Genomic DNA, 13,373 nt, shown 5'->3' on the forward strand with positions numbered 1-13,373 from the left:
AATTGACCTGGTTGGATCCAGCATTGAGGTCCCTGTTTCGAGGTGCCTCATGCCAAAGCGACAACGAAAATCCAACCGACTCGGCAAAAGAAGTCTGAGCCTTCAAATATGGCGCCCCTGAGCCATGAATCGATACGTATCGTGCGAGCTTGATCAAACAAGCGTGGAGTAACACGAGGCGGTTGCGTATTGCGAATTGAAGGCATCTTGAATGGCCACATCCGCCAGGGCTGGGGCATGGATTGGTGGGTCGCCAACTGATGGGGAGAAGGGGCCTGTGTATGACCTGGAACAGCGATTATATTCGGGGGTGTAAACTAGGTTGGAGGCATGACGAATCCACAGTTGTAATTCATCGACGTCGTGTGGATGCATATCCGGGGCAAATTCCGTAGTCATGGACGGGTTCATGTGCTCCCCCAAGGATCATGACATGAGGGCATCTTTGGCTGCGGGATTCGAGAGGTCAGAGTGCCACACTGGTCATCGGTCCATTTCCATCTCGCAGGGATATGTACCAAACTTTGACGGTAGGCGCCAAGCTCGCACTTGGGACGGCAATGCCCAGCCGTGGAGCGTCAATATCTCGTGAGAGAGGAGGCGGTCTCTTTGACGGTGTTGAACCGTGAACATCGGCCGATAGGACGGCGTCTTAATCCGGTGTTTGACGGTAAGCAAGCGACCGTGCGAGTGTGAATGTGCGCCTAGCAAGTGTTTCTTGAACGAGGTCCAGAAGCTAAAAGACGCAAATGTACTTTGGCCGCCAAAGCAGAGGGAGGAGGCTGCCAGAGACTCGCAGAGTCAGCCAACGGTAACGGTCACCTGCCATTGGTCGGTAGCTGGTAGGTGCAAATTTTTGGCAATAGTCTTGGGTCTTTTATCCCAGCTGCTGGGGTCACAGGTGAGGCAACAAGAAGTGGCATGCACTTTTCGCCCGCGCCACTAAGACAGAACCTTGTGCAACTCAACAGAGGGGGCGCATGGATCCGGCTTGAGATCCGTGCAGTTTACAAGGAGAAAATCAGGACTTTCCCCTGTACCGCTGATGTTAGTACGCAGGAGGCTTTGGCATGCGTGGATGTGCCTCAATCCGCCGCTGTTGAGTTAAGACCGGGTTTCCCACAACCCCACCCCTCCAACACCAGAAAGGCATGTCATCGGGGGCCATGGTCAACGGTCATGATGGCGGATGTAGCGGAGAGGAGAGCGGACGAGCGGGCAGCGCAAACAGTGGACGAGAAGCCCCAGCCCCAGCCAAGCCTGGCGCGCTGCGTACGTAGGCACAGTGAGCGCGCAGTGTCCAGGCGAAGCAATGCAGCGCACCGCAACAAAGCAATGTTGAGGGTTGAAGCCAAGGCACCCGAGCACCCCACTGTAGATGCGATGGTGCGCGCGTGCATTTTTTTTTTTTTGCCACGAGCCACCCAAGGTTGAGAGAGCCATGCATGTGGTGCGAGACTGAACGAGAGAAGGGTTGATTATGGCTCTGAAGGGTCTTCCCGGTCGACCATGATTGGCTTCTTGTATGTCGAACATCTCTAAATTGCCTGTGTGTTTTCATCATGATCACCGATCGTGTGCGTGTGAGCGAGCCCGGTAGACGAGACTGATACCACAACGGACGTGAGCCGGCCGTGGCTGCAAAGATGTGACGGCGTCCGATCCCTTGTTCCCAGGGCATTTGTAATGCATCCCCGGTGGTGGGCATGCGATAGTCCTGGTGGGCCGTGTTGGGTAGTGTTGCTTGACGAGAAAAGGTGATGGATGAAGCCAGTGGTGGATGACAAGGCAGCCAGCCAGCGGGATGGGATACAGACTTGTTGCTGTACAGTACAGTAGCTCGGGCAGGATGGATGGAATGGAGGTTCGGAGTGGAAAGACGACGCCAGAATTGGGAAAGCGCCGGTGCCTTCCCGCCCTTGATGTTTCCCCCTCCGCGCCTGGCAGGGTCAGCAATTGCTTCCTTCTGGGCCAATCATGATAGACACCAAAAGTGGATACAACGGGGACTTATTCTACTCCAGGGAAGGTAGAAACGGACTGGCACAGCTTCTGCTTCCCTGAATAATTCCAAGCAATGGGAGCTTGCCAGGGTCCAACATGCCGTTGTCTTCAAGACCAGTAAGAACCCGAGCATCGAGCAAAGACAACCTTGAGCCTGCAGTTTTCACACGACTACGGAACCTACAACACATATCCCCCTCCCCCTTTAGACTGCTTCACTGTTTCCTTCAGCCTTCCCCATCGCGGCAAGGGATCGACGGTAATTATCACCGCCCGGCTCCTTGCTCTGGGTTGGTCTGGGCTTGGCTGGACGGTGCCACCTCCCCTCGAAACTCATCGCAACGGGGTAAAGTAGGTACGGATATGGATACGTTTGCTTCCGCCTGGACCAAGGATCCATGGATGGCACTTGTTCGGTACAGTTTTATCACTCGCGTTGCTTCTGACTTGGAAATCTGACATCCACTGCGCCGTCCCATGATCGATCCATTCGTTCACCCCTTCAAAGAAGCTCTGATTGAAGTCCATCATCCCTGCAGAACAGACCCTCCGCTCAAGATGAGGAAATGGCCTTTCCGCTCATCAGCTTCAGGAGCACAAGAGACACTTTCCTTGCCTAGGCTGCTTCTTGGCCCCAACTTGCCGTCAAGGGCAATCTCTAAGGCAAGGGTAATCTCCAAGGTTCCCTGTCGTTGGCGCCTTGATATGGTTGGCTGTCTGGTTGACGGTGCTCGGAAATCCAGTGCGCCGTTCTGCACTGATTCGCCCAGTTCAAAGATTATCAAAGAGTGGTCATCAATGCATCCACCTCGTCGCGTTGCATGTCGTCGAGCTTTGATCTCCATGCCTGCGCCAAACAATCCACATACGAGAAAAGCAGGCTGCGGCGGCATGGTTTACGAGGTGACCACCAGGCACGGGATGAGCGGGACGGACAACCAACTTCTGGACGAAGCATGATGGGGCTCTTTGACGTATTCGATTTCGCCAACCGCTGGTGACCACGCGAGACGGAGCGTGCTAGCGACAGCGAGCGTCCATGCTATGCTCCGTAACTATGTACGGGTATGTGCCATGGCATTCCCGGCGCCCGAGATACGATCTGGAGTCGTCAAGAAAAAGACACCAGGAAAAGAAAGCAAAACGAGACAAGTCATTTCCTAGCGGTGGACTGTAGCCTCGAGACATTGGCGGGGAGTGAGTGCATGGAAAGTTTCTGTTTCTTACTGCGAGTAAGTGGCCTGAACATACACCTGCAAAACTCACCTTTGGCCAGCCCAAGCCGGTGCCCCCATGTTCCGAGGATACGCCTCCCTACCTGTGTCCTCCGTCCTGAATCCAACGCCGGCATGGCGTTGACGGGTGGGATTGCGTCTTTGACCCAGAGACGTGCTCCGTAATGCGGGCGAAAACACATCAAAAATCCCTTCGGCACAGGCGATACGTGCATGCCTGGGCGCTCGGGCAGAGTTTGACAGGAGGACGGGCATCAGCAGCCAGTTGAGAAATCTCGAACAGAAACACAAAGAAACACACACCCACGGAAACAGGATGCGGGCCCGAGCAAAGCTGGCTGGCTGCGTGAAATGTCTTTCCTGAGTCCGCTGCACGAGATTGGAAACGCCGAGTATTGCTCTTTCAAACCGCAGCCCAGCTGTCGTCCGTGTCTTGTTGGTGACAGTCCCGGTGCATCCCTCATTCGCTTCGGCCAAGCAGGGTCACGGCGGCGGAATGCAGTGACGGGTACACTGGCCGTGTTCTAACGGGCAACAAGCCTCTCTCGCGTCTGCCCCATCGAAGCGCCCGCCAGCCCTGGAAAGTTGCCTTGGTGGCTTTCACTGGCACAACACCGAGAGGTCTCGGCGAAACCAGGCGCGCACACCAGAACGACTGACACAGGCAGATAGACAGACATGCTTGCACGCAGGTGACAAGGGCTTGTAAGGGTGCTCTCCAAGACGACAAGGACCATGTGTCGATTCGCAAGTGTTACAAGTTGAGGCTTGACGACCTGGCGCGGATGGATTGTGCTGGCTGACACAGCTGGAGCTCTGCGAGACGCCGACCTGTCGCTTGCAACTGGCTGGGCCCGGGTTGCCCTGGCCGGCCCTCTGGATCATCGTTTCTCTAGCCTCTCTGTAGGAGGAGCGTGATGACGGCCTGGACTCTGAATATGGCGCTGTACGAGGGGAAGATGCAGCCGCAGGGATGCCCACGTCCAGCGCCAGGTTGTCGGATGGGGCCAGGCGGTGGCTTTGATTGAATGGACGATAAGGCGGGTTACCTTGGGGCACCCAGTCCCGCTGTGGGAGACTACTGAATCCAACACTGTGGGATGGACTTGACCCTATGGCAGGGAATCAAGGAGAGGCGTCTATTTTGGCGACAAAACTTTTTTTGGGACTCGGGCTCACTCAGCATCCCAGCCGCGGCCAAGGAGTGGCCATTATCCGGAATCCTTTTCGTCTCAGTCTTCGGATCAGCCTTGAACCAAGGGGGATGATGAATCACGGGCAAGGTGTAAAAAAAAGTCCAACACAGTGCACGTCCGTCTGTCTGGTGACGAGGAGGCCGAAATTGACTTGACCATTCTTGGGTCGAGGAGCGGCAGCCAGATTGATGTGCGCGTCTCCCAACGAATGGGTGTTCATCCCAGTTGGAGGGGAATGGATGGAGAATGGGCTTGTGGGGACACAGCCGTCTCCTCCATGACAGCATCTCGGAGCCCTCACAAGTTGCCTCTTGGTCATGGCTCCTCTTGAGACGGTAACTAATCTTGTCTAGCCCCAGGCTGAGCTGGATGACTGTGGCCGCCGTAATCTATTAGCGACAGGGCCCAGGCCGCCCCAAGACAGCCAGACAAAGCCAAAGCAAATCAAAGCAAACCGAACCAAGCCCAGCATCAACGGGTCAGGGACGACGGCGACGGCGACCTACGGCAGCGGAACTGCGGGCCCTCCGCTTGGGTCTGGGTGCAGAGAGCCCGAGCCCGAGCCCGAGCCCTGAGCTGCCAGGTGGTGGTGATTTTCACGCGCGGCCGCATCCACGTTCCTGAAGAGGTCAAGCAAGGAATCAGAGTGGAGCAAGCGACGGCATGGCTCATGGCTCATGGCTCATGTTGATGGCTCATGAGAGCAACCAAGGTCGTACCGCTTGCGCGGGAATGCGTACAGTAAGCAGGCAGGTACGTATGTTGCAGGTCACCCTCCCCAGCACACCACTCATCTCATGGTCCCGTCGGTCATGCAAGCGAGAATTGTCCAGAGAAAATGAGTTGAGTTCCTTGAGAGTTGAGCTTGTACGAGTAACGGCTAATAATGAAAGGGACAATCCGGCCGGTTTGAACGAGAAGCTTCGTGCCAACACGGAGCCATGTTTCCTGAGTGAAATCTTAATAATAGCAGTCCAATATGATCGATCCTCTTCTTACACTGTACCATTCTCCAAAGTCCAGGGGGTCGAGGTGAAAGTTTTGCTGCGTAGGGGGCCCCAGGGGCGCATTCATCCCCTTCCATCTCAGCCGCCATTCGCAAGCAGTCCGCCCTCCGCCTCCTCGCCTCTTTCCTCTCCTGGGAAAGAGCGTACCTATCCCTTGGACAAGGAGACTGGCTGGCAAGGCCCCGCCCACTGTACAGTGCCTAAGCTGCACCGGCCCAGTCCTGCCTGCGTGCTCTCTTTCGGCACAGTACAGGGCAATTCCCAGGGCGTCCCAGGGGCGACTTGTGAACGAATGCTCCATGGGCCGGGGGGGGGCTGAAAATGCAGCGGATGAGTGGTAGGTTCCAGCACGCGAAAGACCCCCGCTGTTTAACGGGCTTGGATGGAGATTGGGGAGGAGTGGAGGGGAGGAGAGGAGAGGGTGAGGGTTCAGCATAGAGCGGCGGGCGGGTGGGGGGGGTGTGGTCCAGGTTCTTCGCAGGGCGTACAGGAAGGGAATGGAAGGCACCTCACCTCACCTCACCCAGCTAGCACGGGCGGGCAAAGCACGTAAACCAGGGTCGTCGCTGGGTGCGGTGTCAGCTGGAGGGCGCCACGACGGCCCTGGTCTAGCACGTCTAAGCAGGTTGAGTAGACGCCCGCGACCTCGCAAAGCCCCCGTTGACCTGCTGGTGGTACCGGGTCTTTGTATGGGACGGCCAGGCAAGCTGCAGGTATCGCGATACATAGCCGGGCGGTACCTGCCTAGAGTACCTTCCTACCTACCTTACCTCTGGGCACACGGCGCAACCTGGCCCACGGCCGGGCGGGTGTGCGTGTGCGATGTCTGAGAGAGGAAGCGACACTCGGCCAACGGAACGGCAGCCCATGGCTTCATGGAGCCAACCTACCCACGGAGTCCAATCCAGGCCAGGGCTTTTCATCAGTCTCCAGAAGGACCATCGACAGGCGCTACCAGGTACATACACCTCTCATCCATGGATGAATGGATGGGTGGGTGGATGGGGCTACCGGTGGGACACCCCTACTGCTTGCTGCGTGTACGGTACGTCTGCGAGAAACTACGGACCTCCACTACCTACGTTTAGTACCTACAGAGAACGACGACACTACGAACTGAACTACACACGCAACCACCAGCCATGGACTGACTGAGCTCATTCTGTTGACTGCTTCTCTTTTCTACCTCCCCTTCCCTTTCCCTTTTCTTTTTCCTTCCCGTTTAGTTTCCCTTCCTTAATTAACTCGTCTACCCATTCACATCCTCCGTCGTTGTTCAACATCTCCTCTTCCCTCCGAACAACACCAATTGATACTCTAGCCCCGGTCACCTCCTACATCCGACGACACTCCTCGAAATACCACGACTACCGCTCTCTCGACCTTAAAGAACCGACCTCGCACCGACTTCCTTCGCCTTCAGCTGGTCTGCTACGTGTTGGGCGGTTTTGTTTTGATCGATAATGGCACTGGTTTCCTTACAGGCCTATTAAGCAAACGCAGCATCTGGCTCTTGACAAACGCAACCACCACCTGTTCCCTTCGATTCGAGATACCGCCGCACGTACGTATTCAAGCTCAGCGGGGCCCATTCGATTGTCGCCTTGCACAATAGCTATTCTGCGCCGCAACGGTCACCTTTCTAGCTTTGCCCGCACTGGGATTGTGTAGCTGAGAAGGCAACTTTGAAGCTTCACTCCATCTCGCAGGCTAACGCTTGGCGATTGTGATCTTCTGCTTGTGCTGCACCTCCTCGCTGGGACATTCAATTCCCCATGTCGGTTGGCATCTCGATTAACTCGTCCAATTTTCCTCTCTCTCCCATCCACAGCTCCGTCGGTCGGAAAGCAGGCTTCCCTCCCACGAGCATCAAGCTGCCTCCTCTGACCAACGACGTCAAGCTGCTCGGGAGCGGATTGAGGACTCCCCCATCAGACGAGATGAGCACTGTTTTTCAACCACAGCTGGCTTCTTACGATAGCCATGCTATGCACAACTATCCTGCTGCAGTACCTCAAGCTGCCCGGGCAACCGCCGCCATGAACGAGACGAGGGGCTCTCAATACTACCGCTATCCCTCCGCCCAACCTCAACAACCACAACAGCAACCCCAGGCCCATCATGGCCACTACTCCTATCAGCAGCAGCAGCAGACAATTCATCCGCAGCACGAACTCCATCCCGTCCCTCACGCCTCTCAGTCCCGAAACGGTTCCGTCTCGTCCGCAACGCAGTCGATTTGCTCTTCTCGACAAACACTCCGACCCTTGTCACCATCTTCTACATCAACCATGACACGGAGCAAGGACGAATCTGAATCGCTGGTCTCTCACAGCCTGCAGATCCCCAAGTGCATCAGCCCCGCAGGCGGCAATCTCTCAGATTTCGCTGCTCAGGTTGGTTTGTTCCTGTCTTCGATTTATGTGCGTGGGCTAACATGCGTTAGATGACATGTTTGTTCTGGTTCGAGTCGATTGAAGAGCTCAAGCAGGCCGAGACTGTTCGCGCGAGGGGACCCAATGCCATCATCTCCCGGCTCCCTACTCTAGCCAAGCCCTACGATCAGTTTCGCAAATGGGTCTACAACGTTCTTTCAACGACCCAAGTGACGCAAAACGTCATCCTGCTAGCCCTGCTGTTTATTTACCGGCTCAAGATGTCGACGCCCCAGATCAAGGGGCGCGCGGGAAGCGAATACCGATTGCTCACAGTTGCCCTCATGCTCGGGAACAAGTGTAAGTGCAATACGACTTTGGACGTGAATTTTGGAAACTGACCTGGTATAGTCTTGGACGATAACACATACACGAACAAGACCTGGGCTGAGGTGTCATGCTTCGCAGTGCAGGAAATCCATGTTATGGAGGTCGAGTTCCTGAGCAACATGCGATACAACTTGGTGGCAACCGAGGACCAGTGGAAGGAGTGGTTGGACAAGCTGGCGTGCTTCCACGAGTACTACGAGCGAGCTACGCGACTGCCAGCGTCACCAATTCTCATCCCTTCGCCAACCAACAAGGCCTATCACTCGCCCATCCCCTCACCGACGGCGATGCAGCCCGCCGTCAACCTCCCTGTCACGCCGACTGTCACGACGAGCAACTTTTCACCCAGCTCGAGCCACTCGGCAAATTGGAACGCCTACCATTCGAATGCCGTCTCCCCGCTCGCTACGAAGCCTAACCTTCAGTTTCCCGTGTCACGAAAGCGCAGCCCCGAGGGCGAGGTTATGGACCACCCTGCGAAGCGAGCTGCTGCCCCTCAGCGAGTCCCGGCCCCTGTCATGGCTCCTGTCAACCCGAGATCCAACGGCATCATGGAGCCGTCCAGACTGCCTGTTCCTCACCTCACTGTGATCACCGAGCAGCCTCAGCCTACGTCGGCACCCTTCACTGGTGGCAACGTCGGCGTCAATGGATATCCTCAGGCGGCACAGCAGGTCGCAGCCACTCCTTCGGTTCACGTCTCTCTCCCTCCACTGCAGACCGGTGTGCGCGCCATGTCGACAGTCTATCCGCCGGCACCCGCAGCTATGGTTCAGCAGCCCCCTCTGCCTACTACGACGGCTGTTACCTTGTCCCAAGGTGGCTTTCCTTCTCACGCTCCGGCCAACTTTGGCACTCCTGCGAGACACACCAGCCCTGGACGCCTTGTCCCATTCAACTCTTCACCAGTGCCCGACCAGTACAGCCAGGCTTCGACTGTTCACACCCCAATCGCACATACACCTATCTCGAACTCGCCGAGTGTCTACCTGCAGCAGCGACCTAGTCCGTACAAGCCTGTTCGTCACGTAAACACACTCCTGTACCCGCCTCCCTCGGCCTCGCTGGAGCAGTATCACCTCTCGGTACCTGTTCCTCCGAACCAGATGCACTATCAACCTCTGGGACGGCGCAACGACCTTCGGACTGGTATCGTGCCTGAGTTCCTCGTCTATAACCGCGGCCAGCCCCAGCACCAGGCGCTTCCGCATCACGGCCTTCCTCAAGGGCACTACCCGTCTTAGGGATGGCGGGATTACCCTTCGACTGGCTTTGAGTCAACTGGAGTTACTCGACTCCAAACTTCTTTCTAAGGATTTGACAGACTTTGATGTGCGGGGACGGGGTCGAATCAAATTCTCTCAATCCTCTTTCTGTTTTGCTTTTCGTCACTAGATTTTTTTGTTGTATTTAACCGAAATTATGGATGCATGGCCCAGGCGTTTAGGAAGGAAAGGAATCAGGCCTGGCAAGGCTCAGCAGGCCACCGGAACAGGGACTTCATAGGGAAAGGATCGAGGCATTAAGGATCACGGATGCATTTTTCTTGGCGTTATGTGGCTTTTGGGTGATGGACCTGGTGAAAGCCACTCGAGGCTCAAATGAATGGCACTCGGGGAAGTGCATTTGTGATGCGTCTGGCTGTCTGGAGTCGCAGCTCTCAGATCACGCAAGATATCCATCATGGTTGGATCTCCTCTTGTAACGCCTGCGGAGGCATGGCGTTTCAATAGACGCAATGGAATGGTCAGCAATGACGGGACTTAGAATAGATGAGACATGGAAAGTCAATTGATGACCTTGCCGAGAGCGGTTGATTACCCAAAGCTTTGGAGTTAAATCTGGCTTGTGATGCGACGTGTGCTGTACTTTAGTAATTTGTTGGGAAAATGTAGAATGCCTTGCTTCATGTCATGATTGCTGTGGGTTTAAGTTTTAGCATCCGTGTCCATGGGAGGGAAAGGGATAAGGATATAGAAAAGTCATACTGTTAGCCGGAGGCATAACTGTCTGAAATCATTGTTTTCTGTATTGTTCAAGACATTAACAGGGGCAAAAAGACGTAGCTCGATGTTGAACAATGCTCCAAGTACATCGCACCAAGGAAGTGGTACAATCTGGCATATGATTACTCGTGTAGTTATGACGCTGCTGAGCGTTCATAGGAAAATACATACATCCTTCACAGGAACCTAAAGTTGCATCTATGTTGCAGGCTTCAGACAACCAATGTTTCGCCTCTTTTTCTTCACAGCCCAGTTTAATTTGATGATAGCCCATCTCATTTCATTCGCGAACAATCGCAGCTGGAGTGAACAATCCATCAATGGGCCAACGCGGGTAAAGTGGGTCATGAATGGACGACTCGAACGTCGTATCCACTTTAGCGTCAATCACCACAAGGATGGAAGAAGCTACGTACCTTCTGCGAACATGGCTCTTTCCGCTTTCCACGGCAACCACCGAAATCAAGGAAGTCAGCCAATCACTAATCTCACCAGCCACGTCCCTGCGCCTTAGTTCCCCACCCGTGCCACTTTGACTTGCGCCTGCCCACAACGACGGCACAGCAACCAGAACCTGCCCGTCTCCTCAGTCTCTCCCAGCGCCTCGTCCATTCTCTTCCCCAGCCAAAGCCTGGCAGCGTCAGCAGAGGTACTCGACAGCTCTGCTACACATTCGCTCTTGACCATCTTCCCAGTATCGCTTCCGAACATTCTTCCGTTTTTCAACCATATCTTATTTAGGCCCGGCTCTCTCTCATTTTTAGCCTATCCGCTGTGGTGGAAAGAAAGGGGCGGCGCGAAGCCAAGGACGAGACATTTGGCCCTGGGACGACCAACCACCGACAGACCGATACCCTTCTGCGCCGTCAAGGGACGCGATTGCATTCCAATCCCGAACGAGGCCCCTTTTACTACTTCCCTTGATCTCGCCCTCGACGCCGTGACGATTGACGGCTGGTTTGGCGATTGGTTCTGCGGTGGAGTTGGACGACTCGACGACAACCTCGACGACGACGGCCCCTTCGAGAGGGATACGGACGCCGACGATCTGTTGGGCCATACTCTCGTTACGTCGCTCGTTTTTGGACGGCATACGCCCCTCGATCCTCTCGTTATCCTTTAATAGGCGATACCCTACGATTCTCCCGACGACCGCCGGCCTGCGAGCCTGATCCGCCCATCATGTCCTCCTTCGGCGACTTTAGGTTCATCTGCGAGATTGCCCCTCTGCCACTATGCGCACAAGTCGGTCCTGTCATCGAGGCCTCTGGCCGCGTGGGTATTGAGCCCGAATGCTATGCCCGCAACATCGAGCTCGCCAACACCATCATCTTTGAGGGCGCCGCGTCCGTTATGCACATCGTCGCCCTCATCATGACTGTCATCATGATTCTCCACGTGCGAAGCAAGTTTACTGCTGTCGGACGCAAGGAGATTCTCAGCTTCTTCTACCTGTACATGCTTCTGACCGCTGTGTCCCTCATTGTCGACGCCGGTGTGGCCCCTCCTGGCAGTGACCCGTACCCGTACTTTGTTAGTGTACAGAACGGACTCAGCAGCGCTGTCATCACCTGTCTACTCATTAACGGATTTGTCGGTTTCCAGCTGTACGAAGACGGCACGCCCCTGTCAGTCTGGATGTTGCGTGTCTGCTCCCTGGTTGCCTTTGCCATCAGTTTCCTCGTTTCGCTGGCGACGTTTAAGAGCTGGGCCGGACTCGGGCCCAACAAGACTATCGGCCTTTTCGTTGTTCTCTACCTCCTCAACGCGATCCAGCTCTTCGTGTATGTTGCTATGCAGATTCTGCTAGTGACGAGGACACTGCAGGATCGCTGGCCCCTTGGAGATATCGCCTTCGGTATCTTCTTCTTTGTTGCTGGACAGGTTCTCCTGTATGCATTCAGTGCCAAGATTTGTGTCGCTATTAGCCACTACATTGATGGCCTGTTCCTTGCAACTGTATGCAACTTGCTGGGCGTTATGATGGTTTACAAGGTATGTCTCGATCAAACGGGAAGCTTTCACTATAGAACACTGCTAACATTGGATAGTACTGGGATTCGATTACCAAAGAGGATCTCGAATTCTCGGTGGGCACAAGGATGAACAACTGGGAGGTCAAGGAGCTGTTGCCCGAGGAGGAGCGCAGGGCAACGGTCTTCTCGGAGGATCCCTACGGCCACTCAAGCTCATATGACCTGCCTTATTCACCAAGCGCAGCACGATACTCGGCCAAGTACTAAACGCTTCGACCTTGATGCGACCTTGATGCCAGTAACGAGACTTTTTCACACATTATTTTTTTCGACGCCTGAAGCGCATCCATCTGACCCCGATACCGTGGAGGAATGGGTTCTGGGCACAAACTGTTTTTTGGACTTCCTTTTTACATTGCGTGGCGTTTTCAATGGATCATACCTGAGGTACGGTGGTCGGACTTTGGCAGGCAACCGGCGGTAAACGAAAACTGGGGTGGATGAGATCAGCAAGCAGAAGGAGAAGGGATGAGGCAAGCGAGCAAGGCATGATAATACGTGGGCTGCATTAACAGCCAGGATGATGGGATGAGGGTCTTAGCGACAAGTAGTGATTAGTGACTCTTGCATACAGTATATACATATAGTTTATATAACCTATAACATAACGACCGTGTCAGTAATTACCAATGCTTCAGGTGGTTCTGGTGGCGGCTGGAATAAGGATCGTGTAAATGAGCCATGCCATCCCTGATGGAAATACGACGTTGATGGATCCATACTACATAGTGATGAGTGGGACGGGCGACAGATAGATGGTTCTGACTCGAGTGCATATGATGTGCAGTAGAGGTCGTTTCGCAGCAAATAGAAACGAGACGGACTCGAGTAAGGTTCGTGTTTCCAAGGAAGGGTTCGCGAGTGAATAGCCACGAATAGCGAATAGCTTGGCGAAAGGTGCGTCATCCGTTACCAATGATAGGCACCTCGAGCTGGGTTGGCTGGTATTTGTCACGGGTTGAGTGCCCACTCGGCGGCGGTCTCCGACACATTTCAGCTAGGTAGGGGGGATACGAACGATAGTTGGTTGTCGTCGGCGATAAGAATGAGAAAAGGACGGAATGCTAACCGCGGATTTACACAGCCAGTGAGCGTCAAGCAGACTTAGCAGACTTATTCCGCGT

The 13,373-nt window shown here is 54.8% G+C and overlaps 2 protein-coding genes across 2 annotated transcripts; both read left to right on the top strand.

The window, feature by feature from the left end:
• Positions 1–7,382: 7,382 nt before the first annotated feature.
• On the top strand, positions 7,383–9,451 carry LRP88_01041 (cyclin family protein; the record flags this gene model as incomplete). Its single annotated transcript, XM_083237740.1, has 3 exons — positions 7,383–7,838; positions 7,889–8,177; positions 8,229–9,451. 3 exons carry the CDS (start codon positions 7,383–7,385, stop codon positions 9,449–9,451), a joined length of 1,968 nt encoding a protein of 655 aa, XP_083106245.1.
• Positions 9,452–11,395: 1,944 nt separating this feature from the next.
• Positions 11,396–12,456, top strand: LRP88_01042 (chitin synthase chaperone-like protein Chs7; the record flags this gene model as incomplete). Its single annotated transcript, XM_083237741.1, has 2 exons — positions 11,396–12,208; positions 12,265–12,456. The coding sequence occupies 2 exons, from the start codon at positions 11,396–11,398 to the stop codon at positions 12,454–12,456; spliced, it is 1,005 nt and encodes a 334-aa protein (XP_083106246.1).
• Positions 12,457–13,373: the final 917 nt, after the last annotated feature.

The sequence above is a fragment of the Fusarium phalaenopsidis genome (assembly GCF_050370095.1).
Source record: "Fusarium phalaenopsidis strain FUZ10S chromosome Unknown contig_32278, whole genome shotgun sequence".
Classification (NCBI taxonomy): domain Eukaryota; kingdom Fungi; phylum Ascomycota; class Sordariomycetes; order Hypocreales; family Nectriaceae; genus Fusarium; species Fusarium phalaenopsidis.